The sequence below is a fragment of the Pseudopodoces humilis genome, chromosome 9 (assembly GCF_049639895.1).
Source record: "Pseudopodoces humilis isolate 2021_Gansu_Grassland_sample_001 chromosome 9, ASM4963989v1, whole genome shotgun sequence".
NCBI classification, from domain to species: Eukaryota; Metazoa; Chordata; class Aves; order Passeriformes; family Paridae; genus Pseudopodoces; species Pseudopodoces humilis.
Window position 1 is genome coordinate 20,375,211 of NC_142208.1, and position 26,756 is coordinate 20,401,966.

The following is a 26,756-nucleotide window of genomic DNA, read 5'->3' on the forward strand; positions in this document are numbered from 1 at the left end:
GGGATGGTGCGGGGGCGACCCGGGCCGGGGAGAGGGGCGCACTCGGGCCTTTCTGAGCCCCTGCGGTAGAGTCCTACCTTCCCAGAGGCGGAGACCGCGGCAGCCGGGGCCGCTGACCGGGTTCCCGGGCAGGGAGACTCCCCTCGCCCCTAAACATGATGAGCGGCTTTCCCCTCCCCTCCCCTCCCGTGCCGTGCCGGCTCGCCCTCCCCCGCGCCCCGCTGGCCCGCGCCGCCCGCCCGCGGCGGAGGGAGGGAGGGACGGAGGGAGGAAGGGAGCTCTCGGTGCGGCCCTGCTCCGCCTCTGCCCCGCTTTCCGGGAGCGGCCCGCACAGCAGTGCCGGGGCCGGGCGGCGGAGGCGGCCCTCGCCGCGCCGCGGCCATGGAGCCCGACCAGCTGCGCCTTTCCGCGGCCGTGAGTGGGGCCGGGAGGGAGGGAGGGATGGAGGGGGCCCGGCAGAGGCGGGCGGGGACAGGCCCGGCGGAGGCCGCGGCCTCCATGACGGCGGGGCCGGGGCGGGCGGTGGGGCCCGGCCGTGCCCATGCGGGGAAGGGCCGAGCCGTCCTCCCCTGGGCGGCGGGCGAGCAGCCGGGGTCCGTCGTGCCCGTGCCCCACTCCGGCGGCGGAAGAAGGGTCAGGCGGGCCGGGACGGCGCTGGGCCACCTGCGGGAAAGCAAGCGAGAAAAAACCGCTTCGGAAGCTGCGTCCGACCCACACGGGCCGGTGTTCAGTTTCTCCGTGGAGCTCCACAAAGCTGTGATCCTCGATGTCGTGGTCTTCTGTTACCTACCTTTTACTCCTACTTTTTCTTTCATAGCTATAATAAAGGGGCAGTATCTTGCGAGTGCCTTTTCTCTTTGTTAGGGCCGTTCACTGTATAGTATATGCAGGCACTCCTTGTAATAGGTTTTACAAGGGAGAATATGTTTGAAGCTTACTTATCCTCAGTTTTTTTCCCCAAGTGGGGTGGCAAAGCTTCATAGACCACATCAAGGCGGGAAGAGCACATTGCAGTGAAGCATCCTGACCTTCCACACAGCATCCTTTATCCATCAAGGATGGCTCCTCAAGTCCTCTTACAGATCCTGTGCTTCATTCAGACCCTCCCCAAACAGTTTATACTAAAAGCACTCGGAGCTGTTCTGGGCCACATCTGGGCTGTGAGCCGACACGGCCACAGACTTGCGTGCTGGGCAGATAGAGGGAAGGATGGGAGCCAGGCTTATGAGAGCAGTGGCAAGACTGGGCCCGAGGTCAGGAGCCACCAGTTGGGAATATTTTATAGGATTGTTTTGTCTATTTTTCTTCTTTTTGACTGTTTCGTGTTCAGCCACGTGTTGTGGTCAGGAGTCAACACAAACTGCGATGTGCACATTTCACCAATGTCTGTTTACCCCATTGGACAGGCTTAAAGGAGGTGCCTTCTCTGGATGCAAATACCTGCTGTAAATGCAGTGCTGGGCAGTTTGTAGTGTCCTATATTGACATCAAGAGTTAGTATCTCGGTCTGACATCTGTTGTGTACAACGTTCATGCATTTACTGTGTTTTGTGTGGGTTGTCAGAGCCAAGTGTTTAGTGGACTCTGTTCTGTCTCCAGTTGTTTCATTATTAAATAATCCAAGATGTTTGGATTACTTAAATGTGAGCTAAATGTACCCCGAAGCATATTTGTGCTTGTTTTAATTTTGTGGTTCGGTTTGTTTTGTTGTTTGGGAATAAAAAACTCAAAGTTGGTGCAACAGCAAAATACACAGAACAATTTAAGTTACATAGTTTTCAGGTTTGTGTTTTGATAAAACACTTGGTTTTTGTATTAATAATTTACTAGAGGCATTCTGAGTCTGACAAATTCCATCAAAGCAAAGTTTATATTTAAGGGTTTATTAAATCGTGAAAGTAGTTATTTTAAATTTTGTTGATGATTTTGCATGTCCATGTCAATATCTGCTAGGCTTGGCACAAAACTTTGGTATCTGCTCCTCTATGTCTACAATTAAATATTAAGTATATATATATATATATATATATTTTTTTTTTTTTTGTGCAGAAAGGGAGAAATCTGTTATGAAACTTTACAGTATTAAGTAGGTGTCTGTTTACATCATCCTTCCAAAATGGCAAGATTCATTTATGGATGAGATTCCTTGATGGAGTTCATGAAATGAACTAAGTATATTTTACGAATTGTCAGGTCATCTTGGAATCATCCTAAGGTGTCAGGCTAGAAATCATCCAGTCTCAGTCTCTATGAGTGTGGTCCAGCACTGCTGGAGCTGCTGCTGTCAAAGCCAGCACCAGTGCAGTACCTGTCTGTCCTGCTGTTGCCTTCAACAGAGGAGTGATGCAGAAGTGTCAGAACATCAGTCATGGGTTGTGTTCTTTTTCACTCTGAATTTATCTGTGAGGTACTGTAGTGATTCAGAGGAATGTCTGAGGCTGAGAAGAGCTTTCCTGTTGGAAGAACAGCCTAGTCCTTAGCCATACCTGTCCTTATATTCCCAGTCAGCTTTACAAAAGGCAGTCATCAGCTTCTGAGAGCCCTACAGTATGACTCTGCTGGAGCAGCTTTTCTTGCGTCTTTTTTTTCTTTTATTTGAGTCATTCCTGGAATCACTTGAGAGCTGAATAGTGGGGATGTCTAATTCTTTCCTGGGGTACCTCATCCAAGGTCAACTGCTTTGTGAAAATATCCTTTCATTTGAGCTTTCCTTTTCTGCACTGTTTCAGTACTTCATCTGTCTAGGACTTTCATGCTCATGGTGTTGGCTGAGACTTCCCTTTTGAGTATGAAGGAAGCTCTCGATGTTCATTTGGGAAGCATTACTAATGCCACTTAAAACCTTCCCAGATTAGCATGATTTTTTTTTAATTTTGAGGCCAAGGATAAATATATTTGCTGCATACTCATATGTCTTAGTTTAGGGCAAATTAGGAAGGAAAACTCCAAATGGGGATTTCCCTAGGGAAATGCCCCTCTCCACTAACTGGTCCGGGAAAAGAAAAAATTCCTTAGAGAGAAGTGGAAAAAGCTGTTTATTTAACAGAAATTGAGTAATATTAAATAATAAAACCTCTTGCTGTTCAATGGGATGGCAAATCTAGGAGGAAAAAAAGTCCTTTTCATGTGGTGTAGCTCGGCTCGCTCAGGTTCTTATCAGTCCCTCCGTCGCTGGAAAATGCCGAGGCCCAGGCCCCGGTGGGCCACAGGCGTGAGCTCCCGGGGTTTGGCTGGGTGTTCAGTCCAGAGCAGGCTTGCACAGATCCAAGAAAATTGGGAAAAAAACAAACAAAGGTCCAGGGAACTCCTCTGCCTCAGCTAGCTAGAACTAACTAAAAGCCAGAGAGAAGCTCTATCCCGCTGTCTGTCCGTGCTGCAGACACCACAGTCCAGGAGCGGGATGTGTGGGAGTGATGTTTTTCCTTAACACAAACTGTGCGCTTCTTCTTCCCCCTCTCTTGCTCTCAAAGCCAGTCTTAAAGGTGCAGAACTTAATATATAACATAAACCAGACGATTGGGGATACCAGTATCATAAAGTCACCTCAGGACATAATAGTGTGTTCAGACTTTTCTAAAGACCGTATAAGCTTCATTAACAAAACTAGTGACAGGCTGGCTACTAGAACCACCTAGCTATGGGACTACATTGTTGCCACTTTTTTGCCAGTGCAGGAGGATGGTTTACAGCAGACATCTGCTGCACTTGTTTATTTGGTTTATTTATATTCTTTGTTTGTTTGGGGGGGGCTGGTTTTTTTTTATTATTATTATTTGTTTCTGGTTTGTTTGGTAATGGACAATTTTTATGTCTTGTGGGAAAGAGAAAATAGTTCAGAAAAAGCTCTGATTTGCTTTTGTTGAAATAAATATGTGTAGGAGAATTACGTGTTCTTCAGAAGCATCCAGAAGAGTGGGAGGAACATTACAGTATTTGTTTATTACTATTATAAATAATAACAATAATAATAGTACAGGATTTTAAAAAATCTTAAAAAGAATCCTTCACTGTTAGTTTGAGAAGATAGTGTTTTACATATTGTCCACAATACTAACCAGTTGTTGGTGTCAGTAGAGGATACAGCTGACTCTTCAGCATGACATTTCTGCGAGGCATTTGCATCAAGTGAAGGCACCTCATCAAAATCATCCTGAGGAGTTGTGTCTTTTTTCATATTTTGTTTTTCTCAGCTTTTTGGCTGAGAAGGAATATAACTGTAGGTAATATAAGAATTAGCTGAATCAAACACACTTGTTTTCTAACCCATTGTCTTTTCTTATCCACAGTCTCACCAGGATACTTTGATAGTGTGTGTGGAACCTTTCCATATGCAGCTGTATTAATAACCATCCCTCTTACTTTTACCTCAGTTGTGTAAAACCTTGTTTGGAGTCGGGGCTGGTTTATGTGGTGGCCAGCTCTGGCTTTTCTCTCCCTGTGTTGTCACTTCAGCTGGCTCCTGTAGGTTGTGGGCGCTCAGGGAGGGCTAAGGAAACTTACGTGGGTTAAAATAATATTTTTTTGCATAGGTTCCTTTGTAACTTGGGTGAGTTGTTTAATCTGGCTCATGTGTACTTTCACAATTGTAAATGAGCACCTGGAAGGAAGGTACCAGAGTAGGAGTGAGGGAGAGGAGATGGGATCTACTTAAGCCATCGCATCTCCTGAAGGAATTGAGCATAGAGCTGTGCCTTGAAAAATGAAGGCAACAGATCTGGGCATCAGTCAGTGCTTGGTCATTTGAAAGGATTACAGTATGGATATTTTGGTTTTCTTATATGCATTAATTTGACATTGTAGTCCCGAAGTGTGTGAAAAAGAAGATTTCATTTTAATTATTGTTTCAATCAGATTTCCAGCTACTGGTGTAAGATCTGATGATCTAAAAGGCTGCATCACAGCCCAAGAAACTTTTATTCCCATTATCCTTCATTTATAATGTGGGCATATCACTTGCTGTCCTACAGCCCCCTGAAAGACTAGCTCCTGGGGAAGACATTCACCTTTGTCTTACATAAATAATGTTGTTTAGAAAATAAACACCCAAGGTATTTATCATACTTTCAGTTTGCTGCATCTGTGTGAGGGTTAAATATGAAGACATATGCATATAAATTATTTATAAAGTAATCTATTTTACAACGTGATTTTTCTTTGTCCTGTATTATCTGAAATATACTCTGCATTGTCTGTGGAATTTTATTTGGCTTAGACATGTGAGAATTTGCACTAGTTCATTTGCTCTCTTTCTGTCTTTTATTTATGCATGATGGACAGTACTGATTTGTAATTATGCCATATCCATATTACATTAGCAGATATATTGACTGGTCTATTATTTTCAGGCACGTGGCCATGGAGGCTATGATTCTGATTTTAGTGATGAGGAGAGTGGAGAGACGTCTCTGCAAAAGACTAAAAGGTAATGTCGTTCAGAATTAACACTTTGCATGATGTATTTTGTACAAATGGCCTCTTAGTGTGCATAGAAGATGAAACTGTTGCATGTAAGGTCTGGTGTTGAAATGGTTTTTGAAAAAATCAATCTCTTTGATTTCTGCATCTCCTCATCTCAAGCTTGCCAAAGCTTGTCATCTCCTAGGGGCAGCTGATTAAGATCTGTTCTGCCATCTCCATCTGGTGTATATTTGCCCCTCAATGCTTGGAGCAGAGGGTTTTGTTTTTCCAAGCATTAGTATCCACTGCTGGGTTTTGGCAGCGCTGTTCACACCACTGTGATCCATCAGGACAAATGGAACTGCCAGAAGAGCAAGGCAAAAAAGGCCAAGTGGTAGCAGGCTTTGTAGATATAAAACACATAGAGATGTAAAGTGAAGAACTTATTTATTATTAATTTGTGAAGAGACCTGGGAATTGGTAAATTGTGTTGTGATCAATCCTTGAAATGTACCTGTTTGAGGTGACCTTGGCCAATACTTTCAGTGGTTTGCACAGTTAGTGACCTGGAATTTTGTAGTCTGATCTGACTATATTGTAAAGATTTTTATTTATTTATGTATTTATTTTGCTTTTGTACTGTAGTTCCTTGACACTTTCTGCACCATACTGAACATTTGGCCTACATTTTGTATTTACTTTTCTTACTTTTTCCTGTCTCTCCCCTGCTCTTTTATTGGACTTTATTTAAAAAGACTTTCTGGAAACTTTCCTAGGACTCTTGCATATTTTTCCTTTATAGAAGAATTGAAAGAATGGATTTTGTAGTGTCTGATTGCATTCTGGGAAAAAAAAAGTCATGTTTTAATCTGTGGAATAATAGCATGCATTGTGCCATTTAATTTATTTTATAAATATAGTTGTTCTCCATTAAAATACTGACTGGTTTTGTTCAGTTTTCATTTTCTTTAGATGCCATTGCACATTCTACCATTCCACTTTCTAGGTGGAATATTAACTAACCATCAGGAACCTTTCAAAAATGCCACCATTATCCTTGTCCTGGCACACCACTGCTGATTCCCAGTAGGGCTCTTATATGGGTTCCTTTTCTTGCTCTATCATGGTATTTATTTTCACTTTAAGGCAAATAGTAGTCTTAAATTTTCTCCAAATTGCTGTTTTACAGATCCTTCTTATGGAATTTTGTGATTCTTACAGATCCTTTTGAGTAAATGATACCTTAAGTTTCTAGAGTCCTGTATTCCATAGCTAGAAACAAATTCCCTGGCTTGTCTTTCTGATTTCTGATTTCTGATTTCCATGCTTTCTGCCCACTGATAATTATGGGAAAAAATCTTTTCTTCACCTCAGTTCATGAATGAAATTAACTGAATATACCTTTTACTAGCTAAAATGTATATCTTTAACTTTTTATTACTTTGTTGAACTCTAAAAGTAATTTTAGCTGCCTACTGACAAGTGCTGTTCAATACATGGTAACTGACTTTTAAATTTGTGATTCTGGTGGCTGCACTACAAGAGGCAGAGCTGTTTAATGAGGTGTTGAGACATTGGCCTGAAAGGGTGGAATAGGGTTACTGCCAGTCACTCTCTTTCAGTGAGTGCCCTGTCCTTTTTGTTCCTACTTTGCTGTGTAGCTGAGATTTGTAAAGGACTTTAAATGTCAGAGTGAAACTGAAGAATCTTCCAGGTTTTATCATTGTTCTATAGTGATAATATTAATAATAACAAATATTACAAATTGGTGTTTTAAGCAATTGCCTTTAAATTCCAGCTGGAAGCAAATGCTCTTCTGATTTTGTTCTGGAGATTAGGCAAAGTCTGATCTGATGTTAGTTCTGAAGTTTCATTCTATTCTTGTAGAAAAGAGCAATATAACAGTTTTCATTACTCGAGCTAGTGCAAGGTTTAGCATATGAAAATTTTATTCCTTATGAAAAGTTTTTGACTAACTTTTCTTCCTTTTTCTCACCTTTAGAACACAGGAAGAAGCCCTTCTGATAAAGCCATTCCAAAAAGCAAAACAAGGCAGTGTGGTTCACAGACAATTTGCAGCTGAAGAATGTGATAGGTATGTGTTATATATGGCTTTTTTGAGACATTTTACTCTTAATGGAAAGATAGTTTTCACTGGAATGTGTTTATTATTAACAGGGAAGAAGCAAGAAAAAGAAGATTTCACTTGATATCAATGGATGCTGTATCCTTCTGTTTAATTTTTCAGGTTTGAAGATGGGGCACAGGTTATCCATTATGGTAAAATACTGGGATTTCTCAGTTACCACATTAGGTGACAGGGCAGCACCAGATACTGAGTCATTCTTCATAGGAGCTTCTTTTTGCTATTGAGATAAAACTTAATTGAAAATCTTTTTTAAGAAGCCATATATAAAGTTTTTATTTGTGAAGACACTTACTTCCTGAATAAGTAATTACATATTTTGTTCAAATTATGGTACAAAATGTGTTTCAAATTATGTTTCTGTTTTGGCCTTACACTGAGGCCAAAGTGTTCTGAGAACCATTACATGTTTTTCCATGATTTTCATTTCCAAACTAAAGCATACAACTTTTGTTTGTATGTTTGTGGTAAAAATGTAGCAAATTATTCCATTTTAGTAGCCAGACTGTTTTTACAATAGAAAAGTACAAACCTGTTTTAAACAAAAACTGCAGTACAAAGAAGCTGTTGTCTAAATCACAGCTGAAAAAATGAATCAAGTTTCTGTGTATATGTGTACAGAGTATCTTTGATAAAGGAAGACAGTTTTATAAATGGTGAATGAGGTTTTAAAGATGAAATTGCCTTGAATTCCTGTATTTGGAAATTATCTTCTATGAGAGGTTATTAAGTAAAACTTCCTAATTAATTCCATCCTACTTTTTTTTGGAAATTACTGAACTGTTTGTGCGAAGAAAAGTCTTTGTCTTAAATATATAAAAATATTTTGGTTGGGTTTTTTGTTTTTTGTTTTCAACGGTGGTAAAAGGAAATAAATTCTGAAACAATCCTTAATTGCTTTATTCAGTATGAAAGACATAAAAAGTTTGTGCATGACTACATTTTATACTATGGTGGCAAAATAGAGGATTTCCGAAGATCTGGGTGAGAACCTTTAGCAACCTTTCCCCTCCTGATCTCAAAGCTCCTGTGTTACGTAAAGCTGTTAAATATATATTATAGCTTTGGGGCCAGAAATGGCTGGAGCTGTGTATCAAATTACTAATTATTTTGGTCATAAATGGTAAATACAGTAATTGTAAATATCCAAACACACAACTGCCTTGTCTCATTTTGTTTTCATATTTTTAGATAAGAGCTGAATTATTCTTCTTTTATTATGTAAAAAGAAGGATGACAGGTGATCATTAATGGAGGGTACATTGAGAAATATGTCAGTATCTTCAAAATAACAGTCTGAAATACTTCTGAATGTGCAGAATTGCTATCCATTGTCCAGAATAATAACTTCTGTAGAGCTACATAACTGCCTTTTAACATCACTGTCTCCAATAAAGAGTATAAAAAGTGTTTTCAGACAGGATCAAGTCATCCACAATTTCAGTGGCTGTTTTCCACCGTGAGTTTTTTTATTTGGGAACAGGTACACCAGGGAATTAATTTTTGATGGTTTTATTTCATAGAAATGTACTCCTTTATGCTGTGAGGTAGACACCAGAACTGTAAAATATTGATGCTTACCAAATTATTATTTGATGGATTTTCATTTTAATGTTACCTTGTACTAAAAATAGGTGTGTCCTTTTATAGAGCAAATGACAAGACGGATCTTGATGTTATTAGAGAAAACCATAGGTTCCTGTGGAATGAAGAAGATGAAGCAGACATGAATTGGTACCTGAAACTATTATAGGATATATTGTTTTTAGATGACTTGTACTAAATTTGTGGTTTCCGTTACTAATTAAGAATTACTGTGCATACTTGGTGATCATTCTTTAAAGATGATTCGAAAATGAAAGACGCTTAGGAGGTCTTTCATATTGTAATATTGCTCAAATGCCTATATGAATTCATGACAGAAAGAACTAATAAATAATAGTGATTCTCTGAGATCCAAATGACTGTTCAAAAACTCTGAAGAAAGCAGAGTTTGAAAAACATACAGTTTAGTATGTACAGTGGATTTATTTTATATTTATTTTTCCAGTTTTATGGAAATTACTCCTTAGTTTAATAACTAATCTGTTGCATTTCTAAGTCTACAACTTGTGTCCTTTCGATGAAACAACATGTTGTCTTGCTAATGTCATTATAATGTAAAGTGAATTATGTTGTCTTCTATATTTCATAAAAAATAATACTTTTTGTTATAGGGAGAAGAGGCTTGCAAAGAAGTATTATGACAAATTGTTCAAAGAATACTGTATAGCAGATCTCAGCAGATACAAAGAGAATAAGGTATCCTTCCTTAGTGTAAATCATCTTGGGTTTTGAAGTATAGTCTTTTCAAAAATGGCCTTATGTTTGTGGATATGTTGTAAAACCAGAACGTTAGTACCCCGTCCATAGAACGGGAGTTGTGAGACTTTATCAAGTTACTTAATAAGCAGCAGTTTGAATCCAAGCATTGTCACTGCCTCAAAAATGTGCTTCTGTGGGAATAGGAACATTTCTGTCAGATGATGTTTTATGAAGAGGTACATTGTGTGTGAAAGGCAGAAACTGCAAAGGGGTTAAAGAAAGAAGGCTGAAGAGGTTGCTTGGAGAGGAGCAGTAGATGAAGCCTAAAAACCAATGGAATGTTACTGTTAAAAAAAAGTCTAAAAAGAGTTTTGTACTTGAATGCTGACGGAAACAATTTTGGAAAAGTCTATTCTAAAGCAGCATCTTTTGCTGGTTGTTCTTTTCTGTTTGTGGAAACAGGATTTGTATGTGCCTTGTAAATAAATAGAATTTCTTAAGAGAAATGGCCCAATTCCAGCACCAGGTTTTCTTCTTAACTGGAACAGTCTTTCTTTTTTCCAAGTTTTTGGCTGACTGATTTCTTAGTTAAAGAGTATACGTGAATTTTCTATTGTGATTTTCCAGAGACCGGTGCTGAACTTAGATGTGTCGCGGTGTTTCTAGCACAAAGTAACCCAGCCTATATACTTCTTTTTGACTATTTATAGTATTGAAAATTACATTCACTGGTAAATATTTGTAAGGACTGGGCTTAGCTCTATTGGGAAGATAGCAGTCATCTAAAGACAATTGCAACAGCAAAATGCAAAAATTTAATTAAAATCAACAAAAACTAAAATGCTGAAGATGCCTTCCCTCCTTTTTGAGTAAATTTAATTTTATTTTCCTGTACCTATTTCATATCCCTCAATGTCTGCTCCATTCCCCCATCCCCCCAGCTGATTTCACTTGAGCATGCTTATAGATTTTGTTTCTCTTGCTAATGTGCCAAGTTTCCATATGTTTGCTGTCTTTTGTGGGAAACTGTTTTGCCCCAGATTTTTTGTGTGTGTGTGTGTGTGTTTTGTTGTGTTGTGTGAACAGTATTTCCCTGTCAGACTTAAAGTGTGTCTATCCTAACTTTGAGGTCACTGTCTGTTCCCATTTATGCTCCTAAGTCATTACCCATATTTTTGGAATTTCCATGTCAGCATAACTGCTGTGTCATGCAGTTTGTGAAATATATATGCTTTCTTTTCTCAAACATCATAGGATGTTCTGGTCGTATGAAAGTCCTTTCTCAGAAATTCTTAGAAAAATAGAAAAAAATATGAGATTTTTCTCAGTGATTGAATTACCCATGCCTATGTTTGGTACAGAAGGATTTCAAAGCACTTTTTTTCTTGGAAGTCTTAAATAAGCTGCTCATCCCATTTCCCACCAATGGAATACAGTCTGTGCTTTCAGATTTTTTCTGCTTTAATTTTTTTTCTGCATTTCCAGAAACTGGAAGCTGGATATCTTTAGCCCCCTGTGCCTTCTGTTTTGCAGTGCTGGTGCTATGAAAGGTACAGGGTAGATAACAGCTTCTCAGCTAGTCAGCCTTTTGCATGCTAACTGTCAATGCATGTTGATGCTTCATCTTGATATAAGAAAGAAATTCTTTTCTAGTGAGAACATTCAGGTGCTGGAACAGCTTCCCCAGTAGCACAGTGGAATCCCCATCGCTGGAGGTTTTTCACATGCAATTGCCCAGGGGGATAGATAATCTCATCTGGGCTCCCTTCCCCATGGAAGGTTGAACCTGGTGGTCTGTTGAGGTGCCTTCCAACCTGAGCTGTTCTTTGATTTTGTGATTCTATATCGTGCTACTTGGTGTCAAAGCAGAAGTTGGAGGTCAGTTTTCTGTGATGTTTTAAATACATATATTTAATATGTATTTAATATTGAGTCACAGATTGAGACTTGAACATACATGCTCATCTGTCTTTTAATTATTCTGCTCCTGGCCAAAATGTTCTAGTCCAATAATGTTTCTGAAGATCTCTGCATAGAGATTGTAGCTCAGATCTCTTTAGGAACTTTTCTTTTGAAGTAAACCACTGTTTTACAAAGGACTGGAAAATGGTAAGCACCAGTTTCATGGGAGCATCTCCTTTAAGAATTTGAAAAATAAGCAGAACCACCTTCTGACCAAAGCTCAGAAGAAAACAGTAGGAAGCCCCAAGACATACAAGCCTGTGAGGCCACAGGCACATTCCATCTACTGGTCCAGACTGTTTTCCTCACACTCACATGCACACACATGGCTGGGACTCCCCTGTTCTCACTCCTAGAGATTCACAGGTGCTCTCACAGCCAGAGATGGAGACCACTCACCCTTCTTGCTCCCAGGCCACTTCACCTGCTGATGACGAGTCTGGCTTGGTCTTCACTGGTGTTTCCTTTTAATCAGAAATGCCAATGCGAACCTCTGGGGCGTGAGGCTACACAGAGAGAGTGGAAGAGTGTTCTTGACAGCTCTTGCTTGTGCTGGGTCTGTTATTCCTGACATTTTCCCTAGATAAGAGTTTTTTAGGTCAAGGTTGTCTTTGAACCTTCAGTGCATCTTGTCTGCAAACTTTGAGGCTGATAAATGACCGTCTGTATTGTCAGATAGTTCAGTTCTATTGTCAGCTTTGCAGTGCAGCACAGGAGGGTGTTCTGCATTTAAGTTTTACTTTGATATGCACTGGACTGGAAATGTTCCCTTTGTTGTCTTATTTTCCTAGAGAATTTCTTATTTGCTGTCTCTGTACTTTGTTTTGTAGCTTAACAGATTGGAAGTGTCTCCTATTTGCTAAGAAATGAAATCTGTTTGACACCTGGTTATTAAATAAAATACATTTTATTATTTTGTTTTTATTTCCAGATTTCTAGGCCAACTTGTCTTCTACTTGGAAATGTTAATATGTTTGTTTCATAATTGTTTTTCATCATGGAGGACTTCCTGTAAAAATAAAAATATTTAAAGTATTTCTATTATAAAAAATACCATTCTGGCAAGCAGAAGTAGAGAGATATTTTTAATTAAAAGAGAAAAAATTAAATTTTACTGACCAGAATTAAATGGATAAGCCACATGCAGGATGTCAATCAACTGAAATCAGTCCTTTCAATGTTTAATGTTTACTATTCACAACTCAGTTTTGGTTCTTTTCTTAACAGTTTGGATTTAGATGGCGACATGAGAAGGAAGTAATTTCAGGAAAAGGTAGAGTTGTCTTTCATTTTATGTTACATTTCTTCTTGATGCTGCTCTTGCTGCTTTTTGACATGATTTTGTTAGAAAATACTTGATGGTACTGGTAAGTATATCAGATAATAATGAACAATAAATTGACTTGTCCTCCAGCTTTGCTGTTTTATGCCACATAGATTTAGACTGCACACTGATCTGCACATATTACAATTAAAAGAACCTTTAGTTTATTTTCACAAGGTCAATTTTGTAATGAACACCACCATAACATGTTTGATAATGTAGAATTTCATGGGTTGGCTTTTTAGCTGCTTTTCTCCAGTAGTTCTTCTACCTCTTTAATTAGCATTTGATAACTGTAATTGAAGTCTCAGTGATTTTCCTCAGGAATTTCTTGAGTAACAGTTTCTCCACTGCTTTCTGCAAAATGTAAATTTTTTTGTTAAAGTTTCTTGTGTGATACTTATTTTAGGCTAAATTGGTTTTGAAAGCTTCAGTGGCAATGATTATCAGGTTTCCGAATGCTGTCTCTAAATCAGTGCCTTAATTCTGGGTATGAAGTCTTACCAGTGTGTTACTGGAACTTTGCACAGTGGTCCTTGTTCCATGGCTGAGGTGCTTGGGCTTTTTCAACTTGCTGAACAAGCAAGAAAATGAGGTGAATGAGGTATTGGTGTTCCTGGGGTAGATTCTCATACACGTGTGGTTTTCAGAAGTCATGGATGCACGTGCCAGAAAATTATATGGAGTTGTACTGCTGATCAGTTTCACTCAGTTACAGTTCTTTAAACAGATGTATTCTGTAAACACCTGAATTGCAATGTATTTCAAAAAGTTAGAAATGCATTTATGATTAAAAAAAATAAATTCAGAGTAGAAAGCGAGAACAGTATTGATGGGGATTTTTAAGTTGAAAATATTAAAGCCTGTAAAGGTAGTTGTGGTCATATGTTGCATTCAGCACTACATGTTATAATGTTATAAAATTACGTGCTTTATTGAATACTTTAACAGGATAATTAAAATTAAATTAGAAGTAAATTATTTTTATATCTTTGTGGGAGAAAAATTATAGATTTTTACATTTAATATGTGGTACTCCATATTTTAAAATGTGGGATAAAGTGCAGAATTACATATTTCAAGCTTTTTTAATGGAATGCTAATGAAAAGCAAGCAATTGGAATGTAAGGGTGGATAAATCCTCTCTTTCACCACGGGGGGGCGCGAGAACCCAACCCTCTCGCAGGTGTCAGATGCTCTCTCCAAGTGCGGTTCCAAACCTTTAAAAAAAGCCGTGGGTCTTTTAAGCTATTTTAAAATATAAATCAACCATATAAATTGCTTTAATTAAATATAATAACACATCGATACCTACCTGTCTGGTAATTAGCATTAGCATTGTATGTACTTAGTGTATGTAGTGATGTAGCTGTGTCAGTTCAGTGGTGATGAGAACCACTCGGTGCGTTGTTACTAAGGTTTGGGGGTGGGAACAAGGGAAGGCAGGAACGCAGTATTCACACTTGGTTGCTTTGCATTTGATGGCTGTCTTTGCATGATCACAAAGAAGAAGGGCTAGGGGAAGTCAAAGAAGAGGTGGCATTTGTTTTACTAACTGTAAATGCCAAATTATTTCTTTGGCTTCTTTTCTTTCTAATCTTTGCCATAAGTGTTTTGAAAGGAGGTCATATTGGAGATTGCTATGACACAGGGTACTGGTGGCCATACCTTACATTGGGTCAAACATACTTAATGTATATTGAAACTTGTTTTTTTAATGAGAGTTCTGGGGTTTTTTTTACTTCAAATGTTTGCATTGAAAGTGGTATTTCATTACAGAACTGAGGTATCTGGGGACACTGCCAATCCATTAGTTAGCTGCTTAAGCAGAATTTTCTGAGGTTAATCATTCACCAACAGTCCTGCATGTGAGCCTATTAATACACATCCTTTCTGCTGCTCTGCATACAAATCAGTCTTCTGCAAAAGGAATGCTTGTATCTTTATTACTGCAATATTGGGACTTCAGTGGTGAAAACAAAATTGATTATGTGCAGATCTGTTTTAAAATCAGTGTTGCTTTCACATAAAGATCCAAAGGAAGCTTTTAAAGCTGATGTAGCATTTCTCACAAAGTTGGATTTCCTTTTCTTGAAAGAAAAGTGTTTATGGATAGTCACTAGAATACAAATTGCATGTCCAGTATATCAGATACAGTAGTTATGTAAAAAGCATATGGGCATCTTCATATTGTACAAATGTGATACTTGAAATAGTTTGTGTCATTAAAGATACATGTCTCAATCACAACTTCTGATCCATCATCCTCTGCTAAGTAAGTAATCATTTAGGGTATAGGATCTATCCTAGTGACATTAATTTTGCAGCGTTCATATTAGGCTTATTATTTCATAATGTACACTTTCATCTACATATTTCAAAACACAGTTATGATTTTTCCTCTGCAAATAGGCAATATTGGACAAGTATGATTGATTGTGTTGTTGTTCCCTGTTATTAATTCCTTAATCTGGATGTTATTTTTAGATTTGTGTTTTTTTTTTTTTTATTTGAAGGAAATGGAAAACAAAAAGCAAAAACTGAGCAGAACCGGAAATAACAGCCCCATATCTATTCATGGTAATCATTGAACCATGGTTTCCTGGTTTTGACTCTTTTCAGGTCAGTTTTCCTGTGGAAATAAACACTGTGATGAGAATGAAGGCCTGAAGAGCTGGGAGGTGAATTTTGGTTACGTTGAACATGGCGAAAAGAGGAATGCACTTGTGAAATTGAGTAAGTCAACCCTTCTAGGATATTTACACTTAAAAGAAGACAAGTGTCTTGTACTTTGAATGGTATTGAGTGAGATCCAATGTAATGAGTTCATGACAAATGCAGAATAGGAGATAATTTTGTTGAATTAATCACAGGTGGTAGCATGGTGCTCTTGATTTAGAGAATAGCTGTTATCATTATATATGACAAAGTTGTTACAGATTAAGAACTTTATTCTGTATAATTAGCACATCATAAAATCAGAATAATTTGCTATAAACTGTTTTGTATAGAAGCATTTCTAGTTTTAATGGACAGTACTGCATTGCAAGGAGAATTTCAGCATTGTCATTGCTCATTCAGTTACCTGGCTTAGAAGTCTTTAGGGCTTTGGACCAGACAACTTCTTGCACATATTCAGCTTTACTGATTTTATTTCAAATATTTGTGTTTTCTTAGAAAACGTCTATCTTTAAACAGTTTTCCATTCTTACATCTCAACTGTGGTTTTCTAATTCAGTATTGTCTACATGATAATATATTTATCAGATAATTACATTTAGTACAGTTTATATTGTTTGTTACTGTTAGTTACTTCATGTAAAATGAGTGAGTAGTGGGATTTTTTTCCTTTTGTGCACAAGACACTCCATGTGGAAGCATTTGGTCTCTTGACAAAGCTTTAAGAGACTTACATGTCTTCAGTATAATTGCAGAAGAATTTATCTGTCCATAAGGATCCATAAATGGGATGTCTGTACATAAGAAGCACTGATACTTCTTTAATGAAGAACTAGTTTAGCCCGTGCTAAATCTGTGATTGTCCTTTACATTTAGAAAAATCTGGGTTTGTACTGGAGACTTTCATAATGTATTTTTTTCAATCCTGACTGCAATTACATTGTAACTAGTGTTTTGAAGAAAAAGCTAATGATATTGAAAGATCCAGCTCTAACTAGTTTTGTAGTTTTGTTAATTATGCTTATCAAATTCTTGGCTGCAATGTTCTCATTTTCTCTTTTTCAGGACTATGTCCAGAATGTTCCCACAAACTAAACTTCCATCACCGGTAATGAAATATTTTGAAAATAATGGGGACTGGATTACTGATAAGTTACAATTATGATGAACAGCACACAGGGACAAAACTTCAGTTAGATGATTAGGAACTTCATTTATCCTGAAACAGCATAAATATTCTGGAGCTTTTATAAAGGCACTGACTTGTCACTGTTGAGGGTTGGGATGCTGTGCTAATGACAGCACAGAACCCCTCAGACTGGAAGAATTCCATCCCTACCACCACAGAAATTTCATTTGCTCAATTTCAGCTCAGTGATTATTTTTCTTCTGCTTCTAATAGCATTTTTCTTTTCAACTGAATATGTTTTTTTCAGTTTAACTACTGATAGATGTCTGAAAAAATGACACATTTGGCTGAATTAAATACTTCAGATTTACTGTTGCATAAGAAGTACATATAATAGAGGAGCTGTACATTCATTTTTTTTAAAGGAGGAAAGAAGTCAAAATATGCAAGAAAAAAGGCACAGCTGCACAGAACTCTAAAGAGCCAAAAAATAAGAAGAGAAAATTACCTCGTTCAGCAAAAAAGAAGTCCAAAAAAAAGACCCATAAAGGTAAATTTAAACTTTAAAACTTCAGTTGTTAAAGTACTCAGATTAGTTGAACATTAGTTTTGCTACAGCTACGTAGATAGAGACATATAATTATGTATAAATACATTTAGTTATATGGACAGATATGTAACTTTCTTGACTGCAACACAGGTAGTCAAAAAGGTAAATTTCTTAGGTAAAATTTCCTAGATGCAGAAAAAAGATAAGTTTCTTATATTTAACAGAGGGACAACCTTTTGAAAAGTATGCACCGCAAGGGAAGTTTGTGCAATCATTGGATGTTGCATACTAGAAAGGGTTGTGAAGTATTTCATTCCATGAGGCTTTGGGGTTGAAAGCCTTTTGAAAATGTTAGATAACCTTTTTACACCAGAGATCTTGGGTTGACATAACTGGGCTCAAACTGATGACCTTTGCACTCATGCAAAAAAAAATCCTTTTATTATAGTGTTGACTTGCTTTCTTTGAATGTGGTGTGTGCATGCATGTGCACATGTTTAGTGTAATAAATTGTGATAGAAATATCTTTATAAACAATTTAAGATAACAGATAAAACCAAGAGAAGCTCACCAATTTTTTTCTATTTTGGTGTTTCTTTACAGATCACGTATCTTTAGATGATTCAGATAGTTCTGATAAAGGTAAAGGTATTTTAATATCCTTTATATTTTTGTAATAAGTTGTATAATATCATAGACAGTTGTCATTGATCTTAGTTTTATTAGGTGTTTTAATATTTTATATGATAAGAATGCTGTCTGAAACAAAGAGAAATACAAAGATTCGAATGAATGACTTACATGTCTTGAAGAAAAAATGTAGGGAATTTTAAGGAGGAAATTGTTTAATCAAAAAATAGAAGTGTGGCCAGATTACATAAGGGAAATAACCAGAAAAATGAGAGGTCAGGCTGTTCCAAAAAAGAGTAGAGGGTGCAAAAATAGGTACGTTGTTAATAATTTCATGCTGTGTAGTCTGTACTGTGTAAAGATAGTACTTTCTGATACAATAACCGCTACATTTTCCTTCAGGGAGTTATACTGTTACTCTGCTAAAAAAAAAAAAAAAGATTTTAAATAAATCCTAGACTTTAATTAATGTCTTTTCCAACTACTTGTTGCAGGTAGATGCATTCAGTGACACTTTAGTCACTACTTGTATCTCAGTGATTCCAGTCTCCACTTTATTTTTTTTGTGAAACAGGCCCCATCTCCTGTTCATGCCAATTCTTGTTGCAGACTGTCTAGAAATGATTGACTGTTTTCATGATTTCTCTGCTCTGCTATACGTTTTTAGGAATTTCATCACCCCCTGGGCTTTCCCAGTTAGATACAAAAAGACCTGAAGTAGTTTTCTTATGATTTGGACCATGCCCAAAGTACTTGTTTTGTCAGAAAAGTTATTGGAAGATTCAGGAGAAGGGGGGAGCTTCTGAGATGAGATTCCTGTGTACTAATATGAAATAGTTATACAATAATTCATGTTTTCTTACAATTTTACTGATAAGTCACAATTTATAAGAACTATCATTTAAGTAAGGTAATTGATTAATATCATAAATTGAAACTGTATTGTAATTCTGGGTTTGTAATTATTTAGTTTTAGAAAAAAAATGGTATGTTGCTGTTGTGTCAAGATCGTTGTTTCAACATGATTGTTGCTATATTTGAACAAAACATTGGTTTGTGTTACCTAAGAAACTTTCTGATGTTATTCTAATTAATATTGCAAAACATATTCATTTTCACTTTATGCAAAGCAAAGTGTTTTGTTTATTCTCATGGTTGCAATTAAACATTGCTTCTACCAATATATCATCTAATTAAAAAAAAAGGTAAATTATTTTAAAATTTTCATGTTTTTTTAAATTTTCATTTAATGAAAACATTTTCAATTTTTTAACAGACTCAGATAATAGCAGTGCAGAAGATGGTCCTTCAAAAGCTGACACTTGGAAAGGTCCTCTACGAGAAGCAGATAAAAAATCACGGTTAGTTTGATGTAATGAGCTTGCAGCTACTGATATGTATGGGGTCCATTCAGAATTGCAAAAGCAGAGTTGTCCTGAATATTTCAATGAGTATTTATACATAAAAGGTTATGTCAAATCTCTTTCCATGCAGTGAACCTAAAAATGTGCTTTCAAAGAGGAGACGTAGACAGCTCTTGAGGAAAACCTTTGCTAAGCCACTACCATACCACTGCTGCCTTACCCCCTACTATACCATTAATTACCTTAGTGGTGGGTCCTTAGAGTCAGCTCACACAAGGAAATATGAAGGGTATTAGAATGTAGTAAGTCAAAATTATCTATTCCTTCTGCAGGTTTAATGAGAAGTTTGCTAAAACTTTTTCACACAAAGATTATCTCCTGGGTACAAATCCAAAGCAGAACTTTCTGACTTTTATTTTTCGTCATTTTTACAGGGAAGAGGAATTTGATGAGTATTTTCAAGACTTATTTCTCTAAAACTTGCGATTGGTGTAGGCTGATTTTCTTCATGAGTTGTCAAGATGGAAGTCTGTAAATCCAGTCATAATTTTCCAGAGACCTCGATCTGCCAGCATACATTTTCTACAGTCACTCATATGGACCATTTGGGTGGATTGTCATTGTAGAAGGTTTCAAATCTAAAAACTTTCAATTTCTTGTAGTATACTCTGCATACTCTTGAAACAAGAGAAATTATTTTTTCAGTTCAGGGTAGAATATGTATGGCACTCAAACTTAAAAAACCAAGAATATAGTTTATTGATATTACAACAAGGAATTTCACTGCTTTTATTTTATCCCAAACTTCAGTTATTCCCAGATTTTTGTAAAGGAGCATTTTGTAAGACTCTGTGAGTAGCTTAAAGCCATGTACTTTAATATATTTATATTTTTACTTTATTAAACAAGAATTAATAGCTTTAAATTTATTGGTTACTTAGACTTCAATATTTGGGTATTAGTCTCTGTAAATATTTTCAAATGCTATTGGAGAAGTTCAAATTTTGTCAAATATGTTCTACTTGAATTAAGTAAACTGTATCTGAAATCTTTCCTACTCCTTCAAAAAGTTCAGTTTATTGCGACTTTTTTCTAAATTTTAGTTGTAAAATGATATGTCTTACAATTCCACCTATAAAAATTTGGTTGGTTGGTGAAATTTTTGGTGTAAAAAATAACGTGTGGCTTTCTACTGGAGATGTACGTGACTTTTATGTTATCTGTGCCTTCTGATCTCCTTTCCATTGACTGAACATTAATCCTTCTTTCACGTGTAATCCTAAATATACAAATAAAGCATGTGTATTGCTTGAGAAACTTACTGGATTCATCTTCTTTGAGTTGCAACACATCTTTAAATATTCATTCGGTCATGTTTCCAAAGAAACAGTCTGCACATGAATAGGTACCATGCCTATATTTTTTTCTGTTTGGTGAAAATTACTTTGGACACAAAGGTCAGACTTTTTAAAATTAAGTTTTCATGTTAATCTGAGGAAGTTAATGTTTATAAAATATACTTTTTGATGAGTACTTCTCACTGTAGATATAGAAAGTGTTTATTTCTAGTAAGTACTTGATGTGGACAATATAACAGCAGAGATGGTTGTAGTGTATTTATGAACATTTCACATGCATTCATATGAATAAGTTGAGAACTCTATTTACAAGTATTACTTAACATAATTACATTTTAAACATTTTGTACTTACATAATAGATGACAGTACAAGGACATATTTAGGGCGTCCTTGAGTAAGAAATAAACGTATCCTTGCATGAAGGCTTCTTTAGGTAAGAAGGTGGATTTAAAGGTTAATTCTCTGTCATCTTGCGTCTTGCGAGCTTGGCTGAGAGTCAAATCCAATCTGCAGCAATCTGCTTAAACGTGTGCAACTTGCCCAAAGGGGCTTTTGTCGACTGCGTTGCTATATTTGTTGCTTCAAGTATTGCATATTAAGTATGTGTTCTGAATAACTAGCTTCTCTTTGGGTCTTTAAAATACAGTTGTAAAAGCTACACTATACATATTAAGTACATCATTTAATACAGTTTGAATAAAATTACATTATCAAACAATCTTGAAATGGTTTTCTTTAGTAGCGGCATTTAGTACAGAAAATAACATGATACCTGGCTTTATGTAATAACTTTGCATAAAATATTTGGCCCATTTATAAGTCAGAATGTTGTAAGTGTTTGGAGATTTTTGCGGATTCCTTTGAGTGATAAATGTACACAGTATCTCTGTTCATAGAGCATTCTTAGAAATATTTATATGAGCAAATTGCTCATTCTCCCTTCCATGTGGATGTGGAAGGTCCTTCAGAGGAAAAAAAAGGTGCGGGTCTGCTTTATTTAAAGGAGCAGGAAAAGTGGCAGGATTGAGTCTGAATGTTGAATGTCTCTATTGCAGGAGTTGCATTTGATATCCATCTCCTTAGATTTGAAACTGGTTCCAGTGAATACTCAGGTCTGTGCCTAACATAGTAGCCATTTGCCTTCCTCCATCCACAGGAGGAGCTAGTTTCCAGAGTGGAAGGTGTGGAGTGGACTTGTTCCAAAGGTGTGGGAAGGAAGATCAGTGTTCACAAAGAGCTAATTTGTGTGCAGTATGTCTACTTGGTTGTAGAAAGACAGGTAATGGGAATATGGTGTGTGTTACTTCTGCTTTGCTCTCCCTCAGAAGATTAAATTGGTGCCAATTAATTTGCTTTCAAATACTTTAATTTATTGCATTTTGAAAGAGATGCACTGGGAGTACATGAGCCTTTTAAAATGCCCTTGAATGCAAATCCTGCTTGTAGATATGCTGGTGTATCTTAGTAAGCCTTTACTTGTGTATAAAGTATGATGTTTGTAGTGTGCTATTTTAGATTCTTACAATAAAAGCTGGTCAGTTTAGGAACTGTGGGAGAGCCATTTGCATATGATCAAAAGGCTACAATGGCTATAATTTACAGATTTATCATTGGTAATTATGCAAAAAATACAATGTACCATGGGCCTGTTTTTTATAGATAAGAGCTAGGGAATTGTGTTGTGCATTCCTAAAGTGAAAGAAATGTTTTACTCTGGGACTTTATATAGTATTGAGAATGAAGGAAAATTACAGAATTACAGATGAAGGAAATACACATAATATAAAAAAATCTAAATATCCAAGTTACCAATATTGCAATTCTTGGTTTGAAGTTTACATCTTAGATTTCATTCAGTAATTTAATATAACATTTGTCAAAATTATTTATATTTTTTTATGGACAGTGTATTTAGAAGTTACATATTTTAATAAAAGTACTGTAAATTGAGTGATATGAAAAAATACCTAGAGCACACAGTTAACTCATTTTGCACCATTATTTTTTCCAGTTTTTAATAGTAACCATTTTTTTTTAATCCATTAAAAATTATTTCCAACAAATGGCAAGTGTTTAAGAGGATTAAGAAATTGATCTATGCTATTCTATGCAAAGCAGGAATCCACAGGGGCTCATTGAAGTTCTTTCTAGATGCCTTTTCTTGTAGCAGGAACAGTGTCTGAGACAAAGAATTACAAAACTACACATGTTTTGGATTTTCCTTCTTCACCACCTCCACCACCTGCAGCAGCACTTTCTGTTAAAAAACAAGGAAGGAAAGTAAAATGAGCATTTTCTGTTAATTTTAGCTGCTCTAATTCCTTATTAAGGAGTGCTGCTTTTATTTTATGCATATTATGTATGTTTGGCTGTCTGAAATTTCACTGCTTGTCTGGGATATTGGAATAAGAAACAATGACATGTTATATATACATATGTGTATATAGTGTAGGAGTTGATAACATCATTTCTCAAGGGACCAAACACACTGAACCACTCTTACTGGAAAGTTTCAGTATTTAAATATATGACTGTCCCACACATACAAAACTGAGGTATGCAAGCCATGCAAAAGAAAGAAACTCTCGAATCAATATAATCTGTGAATCTATTTTTGAAGAAAATGATACAAAAACTTTAATTTGACCTAATTACATAAACCTTTTTCCAACCCTGCATGAATCCCTTTGGAATTACTAATTAAGAGAGAGAGATAGCTACTGATTCTGTTACTCTCTCTCAAATGATGCCACAGATGTTCATTGGTCATAGTTAAGATTCTTTCAATGTAATAAATTGCATTTCCAGATTCACTTAAGGTAAGATACCAATATTAGAATTAAAACTTACATTTGAAAGCTGTGGATCACCATGTTACTAGGTCATTTTCGACCCTTTCCACCTGCATTGAAACATGTCACATAATCAGTGTCCTACCCTCTGTAATTTGTGGATATATTCAACACTATTTTACTAACTATGTATTTGATTTTCTCCGTTTAATACTGTATTTTGCTTTACTTCAGTTCTGAACTTTCCACTGTAGTGGTTCAGCAAACATGTTTATTTTGTGTCTTCTGAATGGCTAAGAATAGCCAGGTCAGTGTGTTCTACAGAAACCACCATGGTTCAGCATGTATCAAATTTTTGTTTGTATGAACTGACTTAACAAACCCATATATTTACATGGCCCTGATTTGACAGTGTCAGATCTGTTCTTCACAAATGTCCATGGCCTCATTCCAGTGTGTGTTTTTGAAGGATGCAGAATTATTCCCTTTTGTTTTGCATTGCAAATTATGATATGCAAAGGCCAGATCCTTAGCTTCTGCAAATCAGTCTGTCCATGCTTGCCTGTGTAAGTATGTGTAAGGTTTCCTATTTTCCTATAAGGAAAATACTTATTAATTCAATAACTTAAGTGATTCCAAAATACCAATTATGTAGGATGGTCCTAACTTCCAAATGAGTGTAGAAATACCTGACTCTTCCTAAATTGATTATTTAATTTCTATTTAAGAAGCTTAGGAGCATTGGATCTGACTTTGGTAACATTTTTTGGTAATATTCTTTGCTGAGAAAGCAAATGTATAAGGAGGTTTGATGTGTAAGGAGGTCCCAGGTTTTGTTTTGTTTTGCTGGTATTTCTGTAAAGTTCAGATGTTTATGTTCCAGTGTAAGGAAAAAGTACTTTTTTTCATACTGACAACCAGCTAGTTCTCAGCAATAAATTAATCTTAAATAAAATTATATGATTTCAAAAAAATGGAAGTGTCATTGAAAATAAATTTGGGAGCAAGTAGGAGGTTGGAATTTCTGTGAAAATATGTGTAATTAGTATCACATTGTGAGCAGGCCAAAATACTTGACTCATTCTATTAAACTCTTTAAAAAATCTGCTTTGATTAAATCATGTAACTTACAGTACTTCTTAACTTTGCAACAACTTTTTGGTTTCTTTTACATTTACTTTTATTGTAACCTAGTATCAGTTTTGTAGGAGCCAATAACTGATGGTAACTTGATGCAGTTGCCTTGGACAGCTTCTTACATGTGAAATGTGAAGAATACTCACCTATTTCCCACAGATACTGATTAACAAACAAATTATTCAATACTGTTTTACATGTGAAAAAGTAAACTAACTTTTCTTCTTCAAACTAGCTGACCATTTATCACTGTTTTAATCACTCATGGTTTTTTTTAACCTCAGTCATCTCAATCGATTGGCAGAGCTGTTAGACCTGCTGCTCCACATGCAATACAAAGAATAGAAGAAACTGACTCATTTCACACTTAAACTTGAGTGACAGGTTTCAAGTTTCTATAAAATCCAATTCTCTTCTGGGTTATGCTATGCAGAACCATGCTTCCAGTTTTAGGAATTGGTCTGTCTTTGGAAGACTAATGTTGAATTTGTTATATGAGAGAGTGTATTTCAGCCAAGAAGCTGGTGCTAGGAAACTAGAGCCAAAAGCTTTATCTTAAACTTGGCGAGAAGTGGGAATTTGTGCTGGTTTTTTTTATGTTCCAAATGCATACTCTCTGTTCCCTTATGTTTTTCATTTTCAGCTGAAAACAAAGCACCTGAATACATTTGGGGCTGATGGCACAGAATTTTGATGCCTCTTGTATTTCTGATAAGCAAGTATTTAATTAGATTCAGTTTTAAGTCTTTAGATAGAAGAAATGTTACGTTCTCTTACTTTTGTGGTGGTCATGTAATTCTGCAGTTCAGAAATGAGGTCAATGTACTGGATTTTTGTAACCTTTAAAGTTTACTTCTCTTTCAAGTAAAGATAAAGCTAATTTGGCTAATTCAGAACTTGCATACCATTAGTATAAAGTTTAATATTGCACAACTGCACTGCGTGTGTGAATTTGAGAGAGAGAGAGAGAATATGTTGACTGCCATAAAAATATATGTAAATGAAAACTTAAGAAGTTACTTAACCTTTTTGGGCAGCTGCTTCTTCTTCCTTTTTCTTTTGTTCCTCAATAGCTTTCATCTTCTCTTCATATTCATCAGCTCGTGTTTTCCATTCAACTCTGTTGTTTTGAAGACCATCAAACATAGGTGTAATTTCCTTGTGAAACCTCGAGAATTCCTGTACAAGCAATGGAAATTGGTAAATTAGAAATTTTTAAGCACTGATGAATTGTTAAGTCTGAAATTGTAGAAATACTGCTGAGAAAACATTTCGTTTTTCTATTGCATCTAATTCCAAGGAATATTGTTGGAAATACTGTGTTGGGATAACAATGCCCTATTGTGCACATAGTCTGTTAGGAAAATATTGGAATTATATGCTGCAGATTTTAATATCCTTCCTCATCCCACATATGAGAGACTGGCTCATATAATACAACTATGATACGGGATATTTTATCATATGATTATCAGTATCAGGATACAATTAAAAAGTCTGTTATCCTGTAATATGTTCCAATAAAAAGACAATATTTCGGAAGCTGTTAAAAATCACATCACACTGTTGCCTTACATTTTTGGGTAATATTAAAAACTAGACAGAGATTAGGAATGTGGATATTTCAGTGCCTTACAGAAGAGACAGCATATCTACATGCCCCAAATATTGCATATTCCTATTCCCTTTGCTGTGCTATTTACTGCTTTCTGTGACCATCCACATTGCTTGCTTATATTAAATGGGTCTGGGAAGAATCAAGCTGGACTTTGTAACTTTCTCAAGGCAGTAACAAAACCTCAGCACCCTGAAGTTTTATGGGGATCTTGCTTTTTCATGAATTTGCTTCACATCTGTTGAATTTACTCTATGGGAACAATTTTTTGATGTAACAAAATACTGAAAAATTATGTTGGTTGTGGTAGTTGTTCACCCTGAGACCAAGAATACTGCTGCTGTCTAGAAGTTTTTACTGCAACATC

The 26,756-nt window shown here is 36.4% G+C and overlaps 2 protein-coding genes across 3 annotated transcripts in view; one reads left to right on the forward strand and one right to left on the reverse strand.

The window, feature by feature from the left end:
- Nucleotides 1-275: 275 nt before the first annotated feature.
- LOC102105237 (protein FRA10AC1 homolog) lies at nucleotides 276-20,806 on the forward strand. Its single transcript, XM_005520618.3, has 14 exons — nucleotides 276-414; nucleotides 5,346-5,422; nucleotides 7,400-7,492; nucleotides 7,576-7,621; nucleotides 8,451-8,527; nucleotides 9,194-9,277; nucleotides 9,760-9,844; nucleotides 13,037-13,082; nucleotides 15,756-15,869; nucleotides 16,878-16,920; nucleotides 17,367-17,491; nucleotides 18,095-18,133; nucleotides 19,398-19,482; nucleotides 19,920-20,806. Exons 1-14 carry the CDS (start codon nucleotides 382-384, stop codon nucleotides 19,960-19,962), a joined length of 990 nt encoding a protein of 329 aa, XP_005520675.2. The 5' UTR covers nucleotides 276-381; the 3' UTR covers nucleotides 19,963-20,806.
- A 123-nt stretch (nucleotides 20,807-20,929) lies between these two features.
- PDE6C (phosphodiesterase 6C) overlaps nucleotides 20,930-26,756 on the reverse strand; it is a 28,104-nt gene continuing 22,277 nt past the window's right edge. Inside the window, exons 21-23 of one of the 2 annotated variants that reach the window (XM_088059962.1) lie at nucleotides 25,800-25,953; nucleotides 23,696-23,747; nucleotides 20,930-23,102 (exon numbers count right to left, since the gene is read on the reverse strand). In XM_088059962.1, the coding sequence (XP_087916088.1) occupies nucleotides 23,728-23,747; nucleotides 25,800-25,953 (174 nt within the window). In that variant the 3' untranslated portion in view covers nucleotides 20,930-23,102; nucleotides 23,696-23,727. The remainder of the gene's footprint in view (nucleotides 23,103-23,695; nucleotides 23,748-25,799; nucleotides 25,954-26,756) is intronic. The other variant, XM_088059961.1, reaches the window with a different exon arrangement.